The sequence below is a fragment of the Acanthochromis polyacanthus genome, chromosome 12 (genome assembly GCF_021347895.1).
Source record: "Acanthochromis polyacanthus isolate Apoly-LR-REF ecotype Palm Island chromosome 12, KAUST_Apoly_ChrSc, whole genome shotgun sequence".
In the NCBI taxonomy this organism is placed as follows: domain Eukaryota; kingdom Metazoa; phylum Chordata; class Actinopteri; family Pomacentridae; genus Acanthochromis; species Acanthochromis polyacanthus.
In genome coordinates, this window is record NC_067124.1 from 36,878,548 (window position 1) to 36,899,958 (window position 21,411).

Genomic DNA, 21,411 nt, shown 5'->3' on the forward strand with positions numbered 1-21,411 from the left:
TGTTGTGCAGCTCTACCAGAGGGTGGCGGTGTTGCGTTCGCTGTGCAGCCTCCACATGGAGAAGCTGCGCTGGTTCAGCCAGAGATACCCGCTGACCGCCCACTCCCTGTTCCCTCCGCTCTACAAGGAGCTGTTCGCATCCGAGGCCGAGCTGCTGCCGGGGACCAATCACTGATCAATCGCCGATCAATCACACATGCGTAGATATTTTACTTCCTGACAGAATTTATTTTTCTAATAATGAAATTGAGCTCAGTTAATCATAGCGTGTTAAACATTACGTGACGTCCAGCAGAGATTCTTCTTCTTCTTTTTTTTTTGGTAGATCATGTCAAAGATAAATCTGAATGTTTTGATAGTCTAAAATGATTTGTGATTATTCCAGACATTTTGACGGAGAGTTTTCAGTGAAGCGCAGGATTCTTTCTTCTCTCTCAGGATGTGCTGTTGTGATTCTGTCCGGTTGTACTTACTGTGTGTCAGATATACAGAGTCAAAGAGGCAGAACTCAGAATCCCATCGAATTAAAATGGGACTTTAAAAGGTTTGGAGCTTAACTCTTTATAGATGTCAGTTTAAGTTCACATTTGAGTCCAACAGAACAAATGGAGAACTGCAGTACAAGACGTAAAGTCATATTCAAACCGGTTAGAACACAAAGAAAGACAATAACAGCTAATGTGCAAGAAGAACCAGAGACACTCACAGTATCGACTATAGTTCAGCCCTAAACTATTCACAGCCATACTGCATTTGATTTAAAGTAATTTTTCTGGCTGTAAATGACATAAAAGATGACAAAGACTGTAAGACATTGTGTTAGAGATGTAAATGAATCAGCATCAAAGTCTTTATTTTCCTCCACATCAGTAGTTCCAGTGTCTAACAGTGTTTCTGCAGGTCTCCACTGGGATTTAGTTCCTCCAAGTGTCCATCTCCAGCTCATTGAAGGCTTCCTCTCCATCACTCTGCTCTTCACTTCCTCCACACATTCTGGATGGATTCAGGTCTGGACTCTGGCTGGTCCGCTCCATCATCTTCTCGTTCTTTTCTTTTCATTTCTTCACCATATTATCTCCATGTTTCACATCATTGTCTTGTTGGAAGCTCCAATGCTGCCCAAGGAGCAGTTTTTCTGCAGACTGTCTGATGTTCTCCTCCACAATCTCCATGTTTCCTCTTTTCCCATGATGCCGTTTCCTTCAGACATGACTTGTAATTGAGCAGTAAGTGAGTAGAGAAGTGCTGCAGGTCCAGCTGAGCTTTAGTGTGTCTGTCTTGGAGAAGTGGAGTCCTCCTTGGTCTGATCCATGGAGACCAGCCTTGTTGTTGGTCTGCTGGAGTGTCTGATGGACATGTTGCTACCAGAAGTGCTCACATTCATCAGGATGCTCTTGGTGCTGATCCTTGGATTCTTCTTGTCCTCTACCATTCTTCCAGTGCAGGGCTCACGTCTGTCTTCCTAGCAGCTCTTTGACATGTTTCAGTGTGGAGCTCCTTGGACTTTTTCATCAAGCTTCAAACTGTGGACACTGGACCATGAAAACACTCTGATATGACTTTATAGACTTTGAACATCTCGTGAGCAGCAACAATATGAAACTGAAGGTTCCTCACTGAGCTCTTTGGTTTCAGTCATGACTTGGAAGTTTGTAGTGCAATAGAACGCTTTAGAACATGGTAGGAATGACCAGAAACATTTGAAATGTGTCAAGGAGTATGGCTGTTTCTAGACATTTCTCTCACTGGCACTAGATGTTTCCACGTATCCTGATGACATAGTTCTATACATTGATAAAAAAAAAAATTTTCTTTTGCTCTCTCGTTCTTCACATGTTTTGGAGACATTTACAGAATTTATGCATTTTTCCAGCATAAAAGTCACCCCTGCACAGCTCTTGAACATTTGAAATGACATAGAAGCTGCATTTTGTCATGAATTTGCATCAATTTCATGGAGTATAAATCATTTTGACCATGTATCTTTTGGTATGGACCTTGGATATGACTTTATAGCCTTTAAACGTCTTGTGAGCAGCAGCAATGTGAAACTGGAGGTCCTCAATGAGCTCTTTGGTTTAAACCATGACTAGTTCCTGGAGAAGTGACCACTGCATCAGCTGTTCTGACTTTATCGTGTAATAGAACAGCATAGAACATGGTAGAAAATAGCAGGGGCCTCTGGAGTCGTATAGAAGCTGCATTTTCTTTAAAAAATTGTCAAGGAATATGAATAATTTTGGACATTAAATTTTGAGTAAACATGTCAAATAAACCATAGAAATAGTTAGAATTTATCTTCAACACCTCTAACAGAATGTCTTATTGTCTTTGGCCACTTGTTTATGCCAGATAAACCACTTTAGAAGCAAATGTAACGGAAAAATAGGAATATCAAGCAATAAAACCAGCACTTCTGCTGATTAATACAGGCAAAGCGTCAAAAGTTTTGTCTTCTAGCAAACTATCTCAGCAGCCTCAGTAAACCTGCTGTCCACTAAACTCTGAATGTATCAGGTACTTTATGCTAAAAACACCCATTTAAATGTGAAACAATGCTTCTTTGTCTCTGTATGTCTTTAGTGTTTCTCCTCAGGCCGACCAATAAATCCTACAGCAAAATGTTTTCCTTTTGTTCAAAGAAATCCTCACAGACTTTTGTATCTTTTCAGCTCTTCTCCTTGAGAAAGACGTTGCATTAAATGTAGAAATGATATGCAGTTAAAATGTGGAAAAACGGTAGAAATCTTTTCCTCTGTGTGCTGACTTTTCCTTATTTTGTTTTTTCCAGATTATCTTGTTTTGTCCTTCTCCACGTATCTTTGAATAAAGCCATGAACAAAGAAGGTTTCAGCATTAAATACTGTATGTAGAGTCCTCTCTGTTCCTGGAACAGCTGCGATTTTGACGAAGATTAATCCATGTAAACCTTCGAATAAACTGCTGGAGGATGTGACACCAAGCGCATGTGGTTACCTCATCAGACTGTTTATTTAAACTATAGAAGAAAATGTGTAATATAAACAGCTCAGACAAGCAAGTAAAAGGGATCCTGTTATGGTATGATAAGAAAAATCCCTATTAAGTCAACATTTATTCATAGCAGGCTGCTCTGAAGTGATGATTCATCTGTTACATGTCGAACATCCAGACTCAGTCTCAGCACCGTTTGTAGAGTCGAAGCTGCAGCACTTATCACGTAGGAAGAATTAGTCATTGTGGCAGAGGTCCGTGCAAAGTTGTCATCCGGTTGTCAAACACAAAAAACTGTTGCTAACCAAGTTAAGAGGAAGCAAATTAGAAGCTTCTGAGTCAGCTGGATGTGGTTCATATTTTCCTGGAAGAAAACATTAAGAATTAAAGCTGAACGCACATATTTGCCTTTTCATCTCCTGTGTGCAAGTTTTGGTTAAAAAAATTGCTTCCTAAACATGTTTCACATGCAGTGGTTTGTGGTTTCATGTCTTCTTTGTTTGATGTCAGGTAAACAGTTCCTGTAATTTGAATAAGAATACAACCCCAGTGCAACTTTCTGCTCATCTAATTATTGTTTGCCCATTTTCTTGCTCATGTACATGACGTCATATGTGGTTTTACCAAACAGCAGCGAGTACGCCTCGATGCAATCTCACGTAAACGTCAAAATGATTCCAAATTTTGTTGCTATTAGTTGAATAGTAGGTAGTTTCTCATCTGGAAAATATAAAACTAGCAGTTTAGATTTAGATATAGGCCCCACAGTAGGAACACAATGCAACAAAAGTCATTACTGACATTACATACATTATGTTCACCTCTATTTTGATAGTAGACTAAATCCTCAATCTTAAATCCTTTCATTTGAAGTGTTTGTTTTTGATCATGCAGATGAGGCAATACTTGATTGTTCAACTTCGAAGTAAAGCAGTTATTGACATTTTGCATCATTTATTATTGCAGGGGTGTGTATGCACCACTACCTTGTACTGTAGTTTCACAAGAAAACCAGTTTCCAGCAGTGTTGCAGCCCGACGGCATGACAAAATGTTGCATTTGGTTATCTTGAAGCTTTCACAACACACGGACCACCAGAGTACGAGCAGGGAGCATTTTCAGCCTTGCCTCGGTTTGTTTATGATTCCTTGCTCTCAGTGGAATTCCAACACTTTTGTTGCAGCTTCTGGATCAGCACCAAAGAAAGTCTTTGATGCTGATATCTACTGTAGATGATGGAAAAACGCTGCCGGCTGCCGGCTCTATAGAGGGCAAACAGAGAAAACTCATCTAACTGCAGCCTACAACTGCAAAGGGAGTTGTGTTTTGGTGGAAGAAGTGTCGAGGTCATGACAGGAGGTCACAGTAACCCTGGATTCAAAGTAAGGCTGAGATAACAAGGAATTTAAGGCCTTTGATATGTCTGTCACAATGAAGGAAACAATAAATTACAACCATCCCTTCAAGGTTGCCAAATTGGAACAAGCTGTTCAGTTGACTTTACTTAATAAAACAACAAAACCCTTCATCAAACATGCCTGTCTTAAAGTATTTAAAGGAGTACTTTGCGTATTTTACACGGAATCATCACAGTGAGTGAGCAGAGTGGATCTGGATGGACCTTTCTATGACCTGAAAAAGCAACATTCACCCAAATTATGTCCAAAAAACCCCACAAAGCAGCAGAAATATAACGACAAAAGCAAAACTGCACAGGCTTAAATTAAAACCCTGCAGAACAGATCTCACCTCAGTATGCATTCATACAAGCAAATACAAAAGGCACGAATCTGCAACTTAAATGCAAACAAGTAGGAAATAAAGCAAAAGAAAGATTATTTAATGCATTGATTAATGTGATTAGGATGCACGTGCTTGAAGATATTGTGAATGTGTGTGCAAATGTGTTTATTTCTGCTTTTTTCTCAGCTGTTTGAATTATTTCAGATATGCCACAGCATCATGAAGACAAAAATAGAAGGAAACAAAACACAAAGCTAAAATAATGCCAAAAAAAGTTTAACATATTAGTAGTTCTAGAAATGCTAATAATGTGTTCATTCAACGACTGAAGAAAGCAGCTTGGGCTTTCGGAAAGTTCATTTTCAGCACCAAGTTTGCACAATTTGGAGAACAAAATATGGATGAAATAGAAATGACACAGATAAAAAAAAATAGAAAGAAGAACAGAAACCTATGAGCCAGTGAGTGACAGAATCTGTGACTCGCATAAAAGGGAAATGAAGGTTCCTGTTTGATCCTGGCCTAATTTGACGACAATAAGGATAAGTGATGATGTGCTGCTCTCTTTCTAAACATCCCTCTTTAGTTCCCCAAACTTATGATGATGCTGGACTGAATCACACAGCTCAAGACAGACTTTTTTTTTTATATCTATCATCTACGTATATACATTATAGCAGATTCTAAGGGGATGCAAAGATTATACCCTCTGAATATTTGGAACACATGCATACACTACAGGACAAAAGTTTGGAAGTGAGATCAAATTGGAACAAAAAACTTTCATAGTTTCATTGGTGTACTTTGCAACAAAATAAAAACTTTTCATTAAAAAGATACAGCAAGAAAACCACCTCACCGGGTCATTGTTGACCCACTTATGCATCTAAGGGTTAAGAAAATAAAAGTATTTTTTCTCAGTCTTTTTCCTGCCTTATATTTCTGGCATAATATGAAATGAGAGGAGACATTTGAAAGCAATACAGAATGTCTGAGACTCTTACTGCCTTATTTTTCATTATAGTCTGTGCAATATTAATTCTTATGTAAATATTTTGTGCAAAAATATATGCAATACCACTGGCATGTGCAAGAATGGCATTTCTGTTAGGTACTTCTGTATATCTTGGTTTATTTTGGATATTTATTTTTGTAAGTTTGCACTTCATGTCCTTAATTTTTGCTGCTGTTACACTGTAAATGTCCCCACTGTGGGATTCTGATTTTGGACTTTTGTGGGGTTTTATACATAAAACAAGAAGTTTTACCAAGCTTGGACCGCCCGGCGACAAAGATGACCCCTGTGACCTTGAAAATGAGGTCACGGTCACCAAATTCGAACTTGACCTGTGTGTTATTATGGTACACCTGTGTACCAAATATGGTGAGGTTACATCAATATTTTATCCAGTTATCGTGCGGAAACCAAAGTGTTACAGACAAACACGCAAGCAAGACCATGCAGGTGAAAGCAATACCTTCCGGCAAACGCAGTTTTGCCGGGCGGTAAAAAAAATAATGTCCACCATAAAATAATGCAGAAAGTGGTTAAATGGGTGCATACAAATCACCAGAATGCAGGAAATAAAGTGACTAAATCTAAACCCATGAAGCTCAACCTTGTAGAACTTTTCCATCCAGCAGCACCCAGGATTTAAAGTCATCCACCATGAGTCATGGACAAAAACTTCCCTCCCTCCCTGTTTTCCTCACTCCGCCTCTCCTCCCTTTAAACCCTCAGCAGCCATAAAATCTGTTTGCAGGTTTTGTCTTTTTTTAACGCTCCTCGGACGGACAGCGCAGCCTCTCCTCGTGGACCAATAACCGGCTCCGGTCTGCGCTCTGCCCCCGATCAGTAACGCGAGTTCCGGGGAACAAACCGAAGCGGACAGCGGACACTCGAACGCGACCACCATGAGCTCGTCCCCGGGTTTGTTCTGCTGCTCGGTGCTGGTGTTGGTCTGCCTGGGTTCAGAAGCCAAAGGTCGGTTGGGTTTATTCTGCTCTGTTTGCTGCTGAAGAGGCAGAAATGTTGTTTGTGTTTCGGCTGGAGGCTCCATGTTTGTTCCAGTCAGCTGCTGTGCCTTAATCTAAGCCTGCTGTAACTTTATTTAGAATGTGATACTTCTGCTTCATGCTGGAGTCAATTTACAGTTAATAATTGCAGATTTTAGTTGTTGTGATGCATTTTTATTGATTATATTCACAGACAGTAGAAGTTAACTCCACCTCCTACAATAATTATATAATATTGTTATTTTTTTCTCTTATAAGTAGCTTTATTTGTAGGTTTTGATATATATTTATATATTGCAGTATTTTGCATGATAGTGATTGGTGAGGAATCTACAATATCTATCCGGAGTGACGGTGCAGTATCACTTAAATGTCAAATGACTCAACCCTGTGTCACCTCACAGTAACTGCACCACTCCTGAGTTGAACAGCAGGTATTTGCTCTTATGTAAAATATAAAACTAACAGTTTAGATTTGCTATTTTAAACAACACAGACCCCAACAGTTGGAACTCAATGCAACAAAAGGTTCAGAACACTTATGTGATTTTCTTTAGATGGTTCTCCTGCTGGAATATTCCTCTTCTTCCGGCTTCTCATTTATCCACAGATATTCATCTGTAAATGTCGTCTCTCCAAGACCTTCTGATCTCATTCAGCTCCATGTCATCACACTCCCACCTCCATGCTTGCACTGTGGTAGTCCTGGTCAGGTTCACACCAAACATGCTGGACTCCATCTGAGCCCAACAAATTTATCTTCATCTGACCAAATAATGTTCTCCAACATTCATCAGGCTCATTTTAAAGTTTTTAATAAGGCTTCATCTTGTAGTTTCTTACCAAACGGCAAGTAAAAGTGTTTTTTCTTCTCCTCCGTACATAGAGGTTGATGTTCTAAAGTGTCTTTCACTTCACGTAAACTCTGATTTCCATTGATAACCCCTGCATCAAGCAGCTGCCGTCTGTTTTTCACAGCTAGATTGTCAAACTAGTTCACCGTCTGTGTAGTCATTTTAGGAGGATGACCACTGCAGCCATGATTAGTGGTACTATGACTCCTTCCATACCTCCTGATTACTGCTGAGTTCCACTGATTTTTAGTTGATCTTCCTGCATCCTTTTCCACCTTTGTGAAGTCTCACAATCAGATTTTTCAGCTCCTCTAATTAATTCTTTTCCGTGTGAAGCCATGATGCAAGCACAGACCAAATTTTTGGTCCAGAACAGCCGTTCTTCTGTTCACAGCTCATTTTAAAACCATGTGTATGCAGGTGAAGCTTGTGTGTTTGTGATCGCAGGTGGACTGAGTTTTGTTGCATTGAGTTTCTACTTTGGGGCCTGATGTTTCAATAAGTGTTTGTTTTTGATTGTTCCCACTATACTCTGCTGTTCAACTTGGATATAATGTAAATATTGAGAATTATCCCTAAGTAGACTGGTTCAACTACTTTTATTCAGGTAACTCTGACTTGTTCTGTATTTTGTACTCTTATCTTACTCCTCTTCCTTCCCTGGCAGCCTCTCGGTATAATTTGTGAATATCAAAACAATGTCCAGTTGCGTAACTTTGTCTCGCTGTCTTTGTCTGTCTGCAACGTTCCAGAGAAGGACTTCCTCGGGCAGCGAGAAGTCACTTTCGACCTCGACCAGATCATGCAAGGTGTGTCTTTGTGCATTCACGTCGTAGAGCAGCATCTCCTTTAATCTCAGAGTTTGTTCAGCTCACTGTACTTCTGTTGATGTGTCGGGACATGAAGCTTAAGTAGTGCTCCACTGATTATAGATCAGTTTGCCTGACAGAAGGAGTACTACTTAATCCTTCAAAATGGTTGTATAATGTCTGCAGTGACTCTGGAGAGAGCGTTCCAGAGTTTGTCCTGTTTTTCTTGGCTTTCTTCTCTACGGAAGTAATTCACTTGAGTTTTCTGCCCCTAAGTTTAAATGTTTTGGTTTATAGGAGAGCTGTGTTCATGCCTTTAGTTAATGTGGGTCAGATTTAAATACAGCAGAAACATGCCTGTCTGTATGTCTGGTGTTTGACTTTGTAAAGAGAATTTAGCATGTTCTGCTTCTTACACATCACTGCTTTTAAAATTAAAATGTGTCTTTCAGAGATGCAGCAACCAGAATCTCTGGTCCCGCAGGAAGAGATTGACCCGTCAAAGCTCTTTGATCCTAAAGGTACCGTTTGTTTTCTTACTTTAGGCGTTAACTGACCTGCCAGCGCTGGAAAATATAAGCAAAATGTCTTGTTGCAATTTTTCTGACCAATATTGCAATTTTATTTGTGATAAAATATGTGTAAGTGGAGCTTCAGTCCAATAATCACTGTGAAATAGATTCAAAAGATGTGATTTAAATCTGCACAACATAATGTTAGGAAGGCAAATCCACTCAGACACATCAAATCACAACTTTTTAAGCTGCTTCATACGAAAAGAAAACTTGCACGTTTTTCATTTTTCTTGACAAACAACAGAAGTCTGTCTGCTGGAACATCATTTATTCTGATTTAAGGGTTCTTGGATGCACTTGGATGAGTTTTATTTCACTTTATTTACAAGGCACAGATGTTGTTGACATGCAGACTCCAGATGTGCACGGCAAAAATGAGTGAAAAACAAGTGAGAAATACTGAAAAGGAAGATTTGGTTGCAAAACAAATTAGTCGTCTGGAAATGTTTTGACGACAGAAGGAAGATGTTGAACAAAAACACATGAGGCAGCACAACTTATTTATTAGAGCATTTAAATCAGCAGCACAAAGCCAAGACTGCAAAGCCAGATGTGAATGCCATCCAAAGCAAAACAATAAATGAATAAATTGAATGTCTTTGCCAGTGTTACACCATAGGAGATAAGTTCCAAGCATCTTTTTTCCTCAACATATCTTGCAGAAGAACAAAATTATGAATTATAAATGATTTGATAATGACGTTGTTCTTCTGTTTTCATAGAGTTACCCATAGAGCAGATGATGGTGTCTCCACCACATATTAACTGGGGGGAAAGAGGTAAGACAACTATCTATCTATCTATCTATCTATCTATCTATCTATCTATCTATCTATCTATCTATCTATCTATCTATCTATCTATCTATCTATCTATCTATCTATCTATCTATCTGTCTGTCTATCTGTTAAGCTAACAATGTTGTGCTATATTAGATATTAGCTTGCTGTTGCACTAGCTAACAAATTAGCTAATTTTATGGTTCAGTTAATATTGTTTTGCGATATTAGCCTGCTGTAGCACTAGCTAACAAAGTCGTTGATTTTAGGGCAAGCTAATAATGTTATGCGATATCAGCTTGCTGTAGCACAAATAAACAAATACAGTCAATGAAACAAAGTAGCTGATTTTAGGTGAAGCTAATAATGCTCTAGCTTGCTATAGCACTAGGTAACTAGCTGATTTTTGTAATATTCTAATATTGTTAAGCTATATTAGCACTAGCTAAGTAGTTCACTTTATGTCGGACTAACAATGATCTGCTGTATTAACTTGCTGTAGCACTAGTTAACTAGCTGACTTTTGTCATATTCTAATATTGTTATGCTATTTTAGCTTGCTATAGCACTAGCTAATAAAGAAGTGGATTTTAGGCCAAGCTAGTAATGTTTTGCAATGCTAGCTTGCTGTAGCACTAGCTAACTAACTTACTTTTGTCATATTCTAATATTATTAAGCTATATTTCCTTGCTGTAACATTAGCTACCAAACTAACTGATTTTAGGCCAAGCTAATAATTTTTTTGCTGTATTACCTTGCTGGATCACTAAACAAAGCAGCTGACCTGATGTTATGCTAAAAATGTTTTGCCATATTACCTTGCTGCAGCACTAGCTAACAAATTAGCTGAATTTAAGCCAAACTAGTAGGGTTTTGGTAGATTACTTTGCTGCAGCACTAGCTAACAAACTAGCTGAATTTAGGCCAAACTAGTCGTGTTTTGCTATATAACCTTGCTGCAGCACTAGCTAACAAACTAGCTGAATTTAGGCCAAACTAGTAGTGTTTTGCTATATTACCTTGCTGCTGCACTACCTAACAAACTAGCTGACCTTTTGTCAGGCTATATTAGCTTGCTGTTGCACTGCCTAACAAGCGAGCTGATTTTAGGCCAAGCTAATGTTTAGTTAGAATTACCTTTCTTTTTTATTGAATAATTGTCCCCAAAAGCAGTTGACAATAAATCAGGCCTGATAATTAAGATGATCAATGATGATTTCTGTATCTATCTGATTCCTGTCTTTTTGTTACAGGTCGCCCCAGTTTTGGGCCTCGTTCTTTTGGTGGTCCTCCTATGTTGGAGTACCCCGTTCAGTTTCCTCTCGCCCGGCCAACATCCAACAACCTCCAAGCCATCTGTCTTCATGGAGACCATCGTCCTCGTTACGCGATAGACTCTTACTTTCCTCCCTCTGGTTTTGGTCAGCTGAAGCGTCAAGCCGAAGCTGTCAATAACGTGGAGTCCTGGTTCGACGTTTGCTGCAAAGGAAACCAGACGTGGGAGACGGAGGTGACTCTGTGTTGCGCCACGCAGGCGGTGAGTTTTCACAACAGCTCCTACTGTCAATTCAGCACATTTTTACTATGTATAAAGGTAAAACGACAACATCCAGTAACTGCTTGGCCTCATTCTTCTTCACTTGAGTCATTCCATTTTCCTGTTGATGTTTTTGCTTTTAGAATTATGAAGCTCAAACAGTTCATAACATCATCCTCTGTGGAAAACATCCAAGAAAAAATATCTTTGCCTGCTTGTGCTGTAGAAAATTACAAGATTAATATTTGCTAAAGAGCATGAAAAGAATCCTAGTTAATAGTGGGAAAACATTCCTTGGTCAGATAAGATGAATTAGTTTGGCTCAGATGGAGTCCAGCATGTTTGGTGTGAACCTAACCAGGACTACCACAGTGGATGTATAGTCCTGACAGTGAAGCACGGAGGTAGGAGTGTGAGGATATGGGGATATGGCATTTATAAATGAATGTCTGGATAAACCAAAATACTGTCTGACAAGAAGCTGGAAGAAGAGGGATATTCCAGCATGAAAAATTGTGAATCCTTGGACGTTTAATTGATAAAAGGTTTAGTAAGGACGAGAAATAAGAGGGACCTCTTTCCAAAACATCCATCTCCAAGACACAGATTGCATGATATGAGGGGTTGAGATGTAGAATAACGGGTTAACAGCCAAACTGTGTAGATTTAAAAGTAATCAACACAATCTTAATTTAAAATCCAATGACAAATGGGGAGCCGTGTGTTCCCCGTGCAGAGAGTCACATGTTCCACAACAAATGCAACATGATTAAAAACCCAATATGTGGTGGAGATAAAACTGGATCCCAAACCAATATTATTTCATATTAAAAACCAACATGCAATAAAGTTCATCCCCCTAATCCCTCACGTGGAAACAGACTGTCACATTATTGGCAGCCTCATATTGTGCGATGTAGCGGCAGACCAAGCACAGTGTCCTTTTTCTGCATGTTTTTAATTCACCCTGATTATTAAAAGGCCGCGAAACATTCTTCGCATTGCAGAGATGGTGGTGCTTGCTTTTCTCAAACAAAAGTCCAAGGCCTTGGGCGGTTTCGGTTGATAAGCTTATTTAATGCGGTGCAGCCAGACATAACAGACAGGCCTTGGCATGAGCACAAGCGGAGCAACAAACCTGAACTAAATTCTTCAGTGAGTTGGTGAAGAACTACATTTAATCTCCTTCTAAGTTTGTTTATGGTTTTGGATAAAGAGCAGCTGGTTTATTTTACTCAGCGTTAATTATAGATTTGATTCATGCGCCTTGACTGTCTGTGTTGCTGTGTTTTTCCTGTGTTTTCGGCAGTGGGAGCTGTTTGTGGAAACGTTCTGTACTGCAGACTCATCAGTCAAGGATCGCCTGTACGACTGCTGCAAGCACAGCGGCTCTGATAGACTAAACTGCTTCGACATGGACGCTCAGAACAAAAACTATGAGGCAAAAGAGGAGCTGCCAGTGACGGCGATTCCTTCTACCGTCAACTTTGACTTTGACCAAAACACCTGTCAGAGGTACGAAAGAAAATATTTAAAATTACTGAAATTAAAGAGGGTGATGCGATTTTTTTCTCTCAAATGAAACTCAAACACTATCTTTGATCTATTGCAAAGGAAAAAGAACAGAAACTATTTGCTATAGAAGTAGAACAGTTAATCGATCAATCATCAGTCTTTAGTGCATCACCAACGACCAATGGGTGTGAGTCATCGTTTAAAGAAAAAAATTCTCTGATTGAAGCTTCTTAAATGAATTTTCTGTTGTTTTTTTCCCCCTCCTCTTTGAGAGCAAACTGAATATCTTGGGGATAAATACAAAACAAGACATTTGTCATCTTGGACTTTAGAAAACTCTGCTTCACATTAATGAGCATTTCTGATTTTATTGAGCAAACAGCCACTCAATTAATAAAGAGTATAATCAACAGATTGATCAGCGATTTAAAAATGTGAAAATTGCAGCCCTACATATAAGATAGTGAAGTCAATGCCTTAAAGGAGGTGCTTTGAAATATAAACCCCATAAAAAGACAGAAAGCCAACAATAAACAGATGCTACTACAATGTTGCGCTTTATTATTTTCTAATCATCAATGAGCCTTTCAACACCGTTAGCTAACACAATGTAGCATTAGAACACAGGAGTGATGGTTGCTGGAAATGTTCCTCTGTACCCCTATGGAGATATTCCATTAAAAATCAGCTGTTTCCAGCTACAATAGTCATTTAGCACATTAACAATGTCTAGACTGGATTTATGATTCATTTATTGGTGTCTTCATTTTAAAAAACAACTGCTTCTCTTTCAAACATAAGGACATATAGATAGATCGAAAGATTAAACCTTTATTGACCCCACAGTGGGGAAATTTATGGAATTTCTAAGTGACCCCAAACTTTTGAACGCTAGTGTATGTTTTCAGTAGGAATTTAAAAGGACTGCGTGAGTGAATGCTGCTTTATTTACCAGTGAAACCGTAAAAAACAATCCAATAATGCCTTCAGACCACTTCACAGCACTTTACAACATTAGAAGGAAGGCTTTGCGGAAAGTTGTCATCGCAATAGTCATTTTCATGCCGTGTCCTCACACCAGTGGCACAGACCAGCAGTTTTTATTGCTGAAATCATTACTCATACTGTAAAGGCAGAATCGTTGTTGTGTTTGTGGTCACTCACTTTATTATTATTAACCACGCCCGACGGGGTTATTGCATTCGGTGCGGTATCTGGCTGGGTATATATCTATGTATGTATGAATGTGGCTATGTCCGGTCCGATATCTCTGCAACCGCTGAAGTCAGGATAATCAAACTTGGCACTGAAGATCAGTCTAAGGTCCTCTGCTCAGTTGTGGAGTTACAGGTCAGCAGATCAAGTAGGAAGGGATATACGTAGGATGATCAAAATTGATACATATTGCATCAGTTGTATATGGAGGAGAGGGTTTCCGCCAGCAGAGGGCGTGGTTCTGCTCTCTACTGAGGGCTCATCCAGTTGTTTTATTCAGTCAAGACTGCCACGTAGAAGAACGTGAGAGTTCTTGAGAATTAACACCAACAATTTGAAAAGTGTTTTACGGTCATTGCAAACAAAGAAAAGACCACTGAACGGCAGAAGACTGGTCAGTCCAAACGTGATAAAAGTTCCTCAAAATTAATTAGTACAGCAAGACCAGATCAAATGATTAAATGCAGCGTCCAACTATGGGAAGGATCAAGTGGAATAAAAGAAAATAGGGATTAAAACTGTAAATACAAGGTTAAAAATTCTGATATTAATAGTGATAATGGTGAATAAATAAAAAGAATGCATAAATAAATAAAGGATAAAAGAGAAAACAATAAATAATGAAATAAATACATTTTTAAAAAATAGATGGAAAAAAGTAACAATGAAAGATAAAAGTAGAAATAGATGGCAAGTAAAACTGTAAATAGTCAAATCTGTAATAAGTGGAGGCGTCATGTATGTTTGGAGGGATTGTAATTTTTATTTTCAATTTTTATTATTATTGTTAATTTATTTTTGTTTATTATTATTATTATTATTATAAATGACTCCTGGCATTATAACTGTGTTAACCTGCACAAAAGACATTTCTGAGTTCTCTCTCCTTTTTCACGGTTGTTGTTGTTTCCACAGAGGTGCACTTTAGAGGGGCATCTACTAAAAACTCGGACAAACAGATGGATTTTTACACTTTCCATTGACAATAGTACAAAATCTTTGAGTTGCTACAAAGTTAGCGCAGACTTTTTCCAGTTTGTCAGGACTTCTTGGTTGAATGGAGGACGGCCGTGCTGTTTAAATGCGTCTGTGTGGGAACAGCAGCTGTAGAGGAATGGTTCCAGTGGTAACAGAGACAGGTGCAAAGGCTGAGCCGGTTTCAGCTGCTCTGAATAATAAAGCTGTTCTGTTTTTGCTGGAACCCACTTTGTTAAACTGACTGGTTTCATTCTGATGAGTAACCGCAGCTGTGTCCTTTAACACATCCTTCTGTGAGTTATGAATATTTTGCACTTTAAAAACCCAGTGCAAAATCTATTTTTCTGCATACACTCCAATACATGCCATTTCCTTTTTGCACATGCTATTTAATGTACACTACAGGCCAAAAGTTTGGAAGCAGCTTCAAATTTCTGTTTACAATGTCTTTCTTAAAAACCAATAGGTGCTATGGATTTTGGGATTTATTTGCCATATTGCTCAATTTCCCTTTGGGTATACATTGACGTTACCAGAGAAAGGCTGAATTACATGTCAATTATAGATTAAAAAAAAAAAAAAAAAAGAGCCACAACTTCAGTACAAAAGTAAAAAACAAGAAGTTTTACCAAACTTGGACCGCCCTGCGACAAAGATGACCCCTGTGACCTTGAAAATGAGGTCATGGTCACCAAATTCGAACTTGACCTGTGTGTTATTATGGTACACCTGTGTGCCAAATATGGTGAGGCTACATCAATATTTTATTGAGTTATTGCGCGGAAAGCAAATTGTTACAGACAAACAAGCAACCAACCAACCAACCAAGCAAGACCATGCAGCTCAAAACAATACCTTCCGGAAAACGCAGTTTTGCCGGGCGGTAACAAATCACAATTTGCTTTATACACTTTAGCTCTTTGGTTTTCGAGAGTTTGCATACAAAAATCCCAATAAATCTCAACTGTGTCCATATCCAGAAAGAAACAGCTGAGTAAAGAAACAGGAGTCCAGATACAAATACATGATAATTCGAGTAAAAATCTATTCTGATTAGTGACTCTATATATAATAATCATGCTTATTTTCGTGCAAACTGTGATCATCTATTGTACAAATCTGATCTTGCTTCCAAACTTGTTGCCTGTAGTGTACAATCTGTGCAAAAAAAGTACTCTGTCAGTATTTCTATTCATCAGGAATCCAGGGAATACCACAGATATGTGTAATAATGCTATTTTAGAACTCATACTTTTGTCTATTTTGGTTTATTTTTCAATGTTATGCTACATTACTTAAATGTTTGCACCATCTTTGCTGCTGTGGCATTGCAAATTGCCAAACTGTGGGATTAGTAAAAGGGTTATCTTATCATATCTTGTAATCTGGATGAGCCACAGCAAAAACAGTCAAGATGCAACAGTAATTCTAATTTAGTAAAGAATAAAAGGAATAATAAAGAAGCAAAATGCAGGGTGAATATTGCAGCTAAAGGGCAACTTTAGAAGAAGCAAACTTATAATGGCATCAGTCCTTGAAACAACACAGCTTCACCTTTCTCATGAAGACTAACAGAGACTCCACAGCTGAGATGTTTCCTGTTTTTGGTGTTATTAGACCTTGGTGGTTGAGGCTGCTCACAGCATCATCGCATAACATGACAAAGTAGTAGAAAACACATTCAGGGTCAGGTTTGTTATGTGCTTGGTTGTGATCGTCACATTACAAATAAAATACATGCAAGTACAAATGAAATTTTGCCACAGCGATCTTATCTTCTCTTGTCCTAAATGAAGAGAAGGTGACTGAAAAGGGAAATTTTTCAATTGAAATCAAATGAAAAAGCTCGCTGACCTTCTGCCTCGTACATCACAGGGCCAAGATGGCTCCTTACAGAGCCAGAGCAGACAGAAAAAAGAAGGAGAAGAAAGTGTCCACTTCCGAGAACGTCGACATCAGCTTCCCTCCCGGTCGGCCGTCCGCCGACGCCATGGAGTCGCTGTGCGGCCACCAGAAGCTCCGCCCCCTCTACCACACCAGGTGTCTTCCACGTTCAGGCTTCGAGTGGCTGGCTCGGCAGGCCAAGACGGTGAACCGCATTGAGAAGGGATACAGGCAGTGCTGCAAGAAGAAGCAGGGCGTGCTGAGCTGTGTCGACCAGAAGGTAGAGCGAGAAACCTGCAAAAATAATCCTGGATAAAAAAGCAGCTTCTTTGGTTTCTAAAGAACTCTTAGGATTACCTGAATATCTGCATTTTCTCATATGTGTGCAGCAATTTCTGGGGTTGGAAGGGATGCTTTTGCATATATAAGCCCCGAAATTAGTATAAAAGCTGCATTTTCTCCCAAATGTGCAACAATTTCTGGGGTTGCAAGTGACGTGTTTGCATAAATAAGCCCAAAAATTAATAAAATAGCTGCATTTTCTCCCAAATTTCCAAGCATTTCTGGGGATTTAAGTGGCATTTTTGCATATATAAGCCCCAAAATTATTATAATAGCTGCATTTTCTCCCATATTTGCGACAATTTCTGGGGTTGTAAATGATGCGTTTGCATATATAAGTCCCAAAATTATTAGAATAGTTGCATTTTCTACCAAATTTTCAATAATTTCTGAGGTTCTAAGTGATGTTTTGCATATAATAACCCCAAAATTATTATAATAGCTGCATTTTCTCCCATATTTGCGACAATTTCTGGGGTTGTAAATGATGCGTTTGCATATATAAGTCCCAAAATTATTAGAATAGTTGCATTTTCTACCAAATTTTCAATAATTTCTGAGGTTCTAAGTGATGTTTTGCATATAATAACCCCAAAATTATTATAATAGCTGCATTTTCTCCCATATTTGCGACAATTTCTGGGGTTGTAAATGATGCTTTTGTATATATAAGTCCCAAAATTATTATCAGAGTTGCATTTTCTACCAAATTTTAAATAATTTTTGAGGTTCTAAGTGACGTTTTTGCATATAAAAACCTCAAAATTATTATAATAGCTGCATTTTCTATCAAATTTGTAACAATTTCTGGTTATGTAAGTGATATTTTTGCATATAAAAATCTCAAAATTATTAGAATAGCTGCATTTTCTCCCAGATTTGCAACAATTTCTGGGGTTGTAAGTGACACTTTTTGCTGAATGAAGAGATTATGAGGAAATATTCCATATAACAATCTGTTTTTATGCCATTTTTGTCATTTTGGTAAGAATGGTAATTAGTTTTATTGTTTGTATTATATTTTGATCCACACAAGAATGATTTCGTGTTTGAAATATGTTTATTTTTCACTTTATAATAGATTAACATAACATTTTGATAACTGAAAAAGAAGAATAATACACAGAATAGCAGTAGATAACATCCTTTTTGTTGACATTTTTCCACTCTTTTCCTCCAGCTGTTGCTGCTCTTTGTCCTTCCAAGTTTGTGCATCACCTTTTGTATGATATTATCAGTGACAAAGAGCTTGGAGTAGTAATACACATATTACAATTTCTTTAAAAGTATAAAAGGGAACTTAAAAATGTAAACATTGTGATATCAAAATCCAGCTGTTGGAGGACTAGCTGGAATATGAAATGATAACTTACGCATCTAAGAGTTAGCTGAGTGAGTCTTGCTTCTCGTTTTAGTGGAGCGATGAGATCGACAGGTTCTGCTCGACCGACGGCCTCAGTTTCAGCTGCTGTTCCAGCCAAAGTCCAGCTGATCGATACAGCTGCTTCCACTCGATGTCTCCAGACCCACATTACAACAAGACCTCTGCCCCCGAGGAGCTGTCGCTTAACAGCATTTGTGACACTCACAAAATCATCGACAGGCGGTAGAAGGCGATTCCTGCATCTGTCCTCGAATATTTTGTTTCTTTTCTCTTCTTCTGTACAGTTTCTGTTAGTTTTTTTTGTCATTTATATCACAAAAAAAGCGAATCTCAAACTTCTCAGCACACTGACATATCCTAAAATGTGCCACTTGCTCTGCTTAGTTTTTGCCATCAGTATTGTCATGAACATATAGCATCAAGCTGCAAGTTGTCGATTATTAAATTATAATCCTTTAATCATTTCAAGAAGAAAAAGTTTCGAGAAACAGTCTTGCACACTGTTAATCTCTCAAAAACATATTTATTCAGGACGTTTCAGCGCTAAAACTTCATCGTGCAAATGGTGTTTTACTGATCCCAAAGCAGGGCCGGCCCTAGGACTTTGGTGGCCCTAAGCAAGATTTTTTTGTGGCCCCAAAACATGCACAGGGCAACTACCAAATCACGTGCACAGCTTGTAATTGGGTTAAAACACACATGCACATGATTAACAGCAAATATTTATTTTTTTTAAAAATGTATCCTTGACAGGGACAAAATGCAAATCACACACTTATTGTGGTGTGGCCCCCTCTAGTGGATGTGGCTATAAACAACGGCATAGAGTGTTTATGCCAGGCCAGCCCTGTCCCAAAGCCTCCTTCTGCTGAATGACAATTTCAAAATAATAACATATATAAAGTTAGAAAGACTTTATATAGTAGTGATCATAAATGTATCTCAAAATAGTGTTATTTAAAACTTCTATGTTACAAACTGAATTCCCAAAAATCTCCAAAATCCTACAGGTTCCTTAGAAATGGATGAACTTGCAAAGAACACATTTACATGAAAATGGGACAAAAGAACACCAGTGAATTAACAGAACACAAACTAAATGTGAAGAATTCTGTGATGGCAGCTTCTTAAATGTGAATATTTCCGGTTTTCTTTCTGCCTTTATAACAGTTAACCGATTGTCTTTGGGAATATGTGGGCCTTTGAGACACACTGAGGACATTTTTCACCAATTCCTGACATTTTATAAACCAAACGACTAATGTATCATTCCAGAAAAATAACAGACAATTTAAATCACGTGTGTTTTAGATTCCCTGTTGGCTTCCCGCTGAAGCTCTTTGTGAAACAATGCTGCCCCCTGGCTGAAGAAGAGAGGACTACTTGTTCTGTGCAAAAGGTGAGTTGGCCTGTGCATTAGAACACCCATTTTTATCATGGTTTATCTGCTCTTAAATGTCTGTTTTGACCTGTTTTTGCCTTTCTCACTGTATGAAATCAGGTGGAGGAAATGTCAAGGAAGCTGTGTTCATCGGGCGGCCGTTCTCCTCCGACTGTCCGTCAGTGCTGCAAGCTGCCTTCACAGGAAACGCCGCAGTGTGTCTCCAAAATCATCATGAACGCCGTCAGCAAAGCCGCCAGCGTCTTACGTCAGAAGCACAGGAAGAAGTGCCCCCTCTCCTAAACGCTGCTGACCTTCAGCTGCTCAGCTGACGGGGAATTAAAGGTCCGTGAGATGAGAAGAATATTCAGAATATGGACCACGTTCCAGTGTTATTTACCGTCATCTGAGATCACACGCACTGCTGCCGTTTATAGTTAAACAAATATATTGTGAAATGCAGAGTTTTTATCGCAGACTGCTGTCTGTGTCACTGTACCACTATTTTTTTATAGGCTGCTCCCTGCGTTTTTGATTATCGATGCGTTTTGTAGATTCCTTCGGGGCTTCAAGATTAGTCTTCTTCTTTTTATATAGTTTTATAGTTTAAGATCATGTATGCAACAGTTCTAATAAAACTTTGTAAAATGTCTCTTTTGTGTGGTTTACTGTGTGTGACCTCACATCCAAAGCAAATATTCAAGAAAATGTTCTCTTTTAGTTGGAAAACCACATTAGAGACGCACATTTTTGCAGTTTAGCAGAAGTTATAAGGTCACATGAACAGATTTCCATTCAGATTTAGTGTTATTTAAAAAGCAGTAATAAAATCTTCGATCAGAACACTTAATTTTGCATTAAAACTGATTTTAATGTTGTTCTAGTGTGTACTTTTCATGTGATATGAACAGAACACACAATGTCATCCTAAAGTGACCCCAAAAAGTAAGTTAACAGTGCAGTAAACTGATGTTTTTTCTACTTCAGACATTTGAATTTGAGATCAAAACCTCACAAAGTAAAGTAGAGCCTGACTTTGCACACTTTAATAAAATAAATGTAAATAAAAATCAATACAAAATGTACATAAGATGCTAAAATGGTCCAGAGATTCAAAGTACGTGATTTTAGCAGTATGCTTAAATAAGGAACAGAATTACAGTATTTATGTGAGGTGTGTTTTTATTTTTTACATGAGGTATATATATTTTTGTTGTTATTAATAAAAGAAGAAAAAGAATTCAAAGATTATATGCCCTGAATATGGAAAGTGAGGAGGATACTCTGATGCTTTTGCTTATATAAGCCCCAGAATGATTATAATAGCTGCATTCTCTCCCCAGTTGGCAACAATATCTAAGGAGGGAAGTGACACTTTCATGTAAGCCCCACAGTTATTACCGCAGTTGCATTTTCTTCCAAATT

General features: G+C 38.4%; 2 protein-coding genes across 4 annotated transcripts in view; both read left to right on the top strand.

Annotated features, from left to right (window-relative positions):
* Window positions 1-2,963, top strand: part of rorc (RAR-related orphan receptor C) — a 42,540-nt gene extending 39,577 nt beyond the window's left edge. For all 3 annotated transcript variants that reach the window (XM_022196013.2, XM_022196012.2, XM_051956322.1), the window contains one exon: window positions 11-2,963. In XM_022196013.2, the coding sequence (XP_022051705.1) occupies window positions 11-175 (165 nt within the window). In that variant the 3' untranslated portion in view covers window positions 176-2,963. The remainder of the gene's footprint in view (window positions 1-10) is intronic.
* A 3,471-nt stretch (window positions 2,964-6,434) lies between these two features.
* LOC110952464 (extracellular matrix protein 1-like) lies at window positions 6,435-20,638 on the top strand. The gene is made up of 10 exons (XM_022196014.2): window positions 6,435-6,700; window positions 8,339-8,395; window positions 8,848-8,916; window positions 9,693-9,749; window positions 11,004-11,287; window positions 12,597-12,802; window positions 16,871-17,159; window positions 18,637-18,827; window positions 19,917-20,004; window positions 20,107-20,638. The coding sequence occupies exons 1-10, from the start codon at window positions 6,631-6,633 to the stop codon at window positions 20,287-20,289; spliced, it is 1,494 nt and encodes a 497-aa protein (XP_022051706.1). The 5' UTR covers window positions 6,435-6,630; the 3' UTR covers window positions 20,290-20,638.
* The last annotated feature ends 773 nt before the right edge of the window (window positions 20,639-21,411 follow it).

Excerpts from the sequence above, each read along its gene's own strand:
- LOC110952464 (XM_022196014.2), top strand. The coding sequence starts at position 6,631 with ATGAGCTCGTCCCCGGGTTTGTTCTGCTGCTCGGTGCTGGTGTTGGTC. Across the intron at positions 11,288-12,596 it reads TGTGTTGCGCCACGCAGGCG|TGGGAGCTGTTTGTGGAAAC; the intron begins GTGAGTTTTCAC and ends TGTTTTCGGCAG. Across the intron at positions 20,005-20,106 it reads CTACTTGTTCTGTGCAAAAG|GTGGAGGAAATGTCAAGGAA; the intron begins GTGAGTTGGCCT and ends GTATGAAATCAG.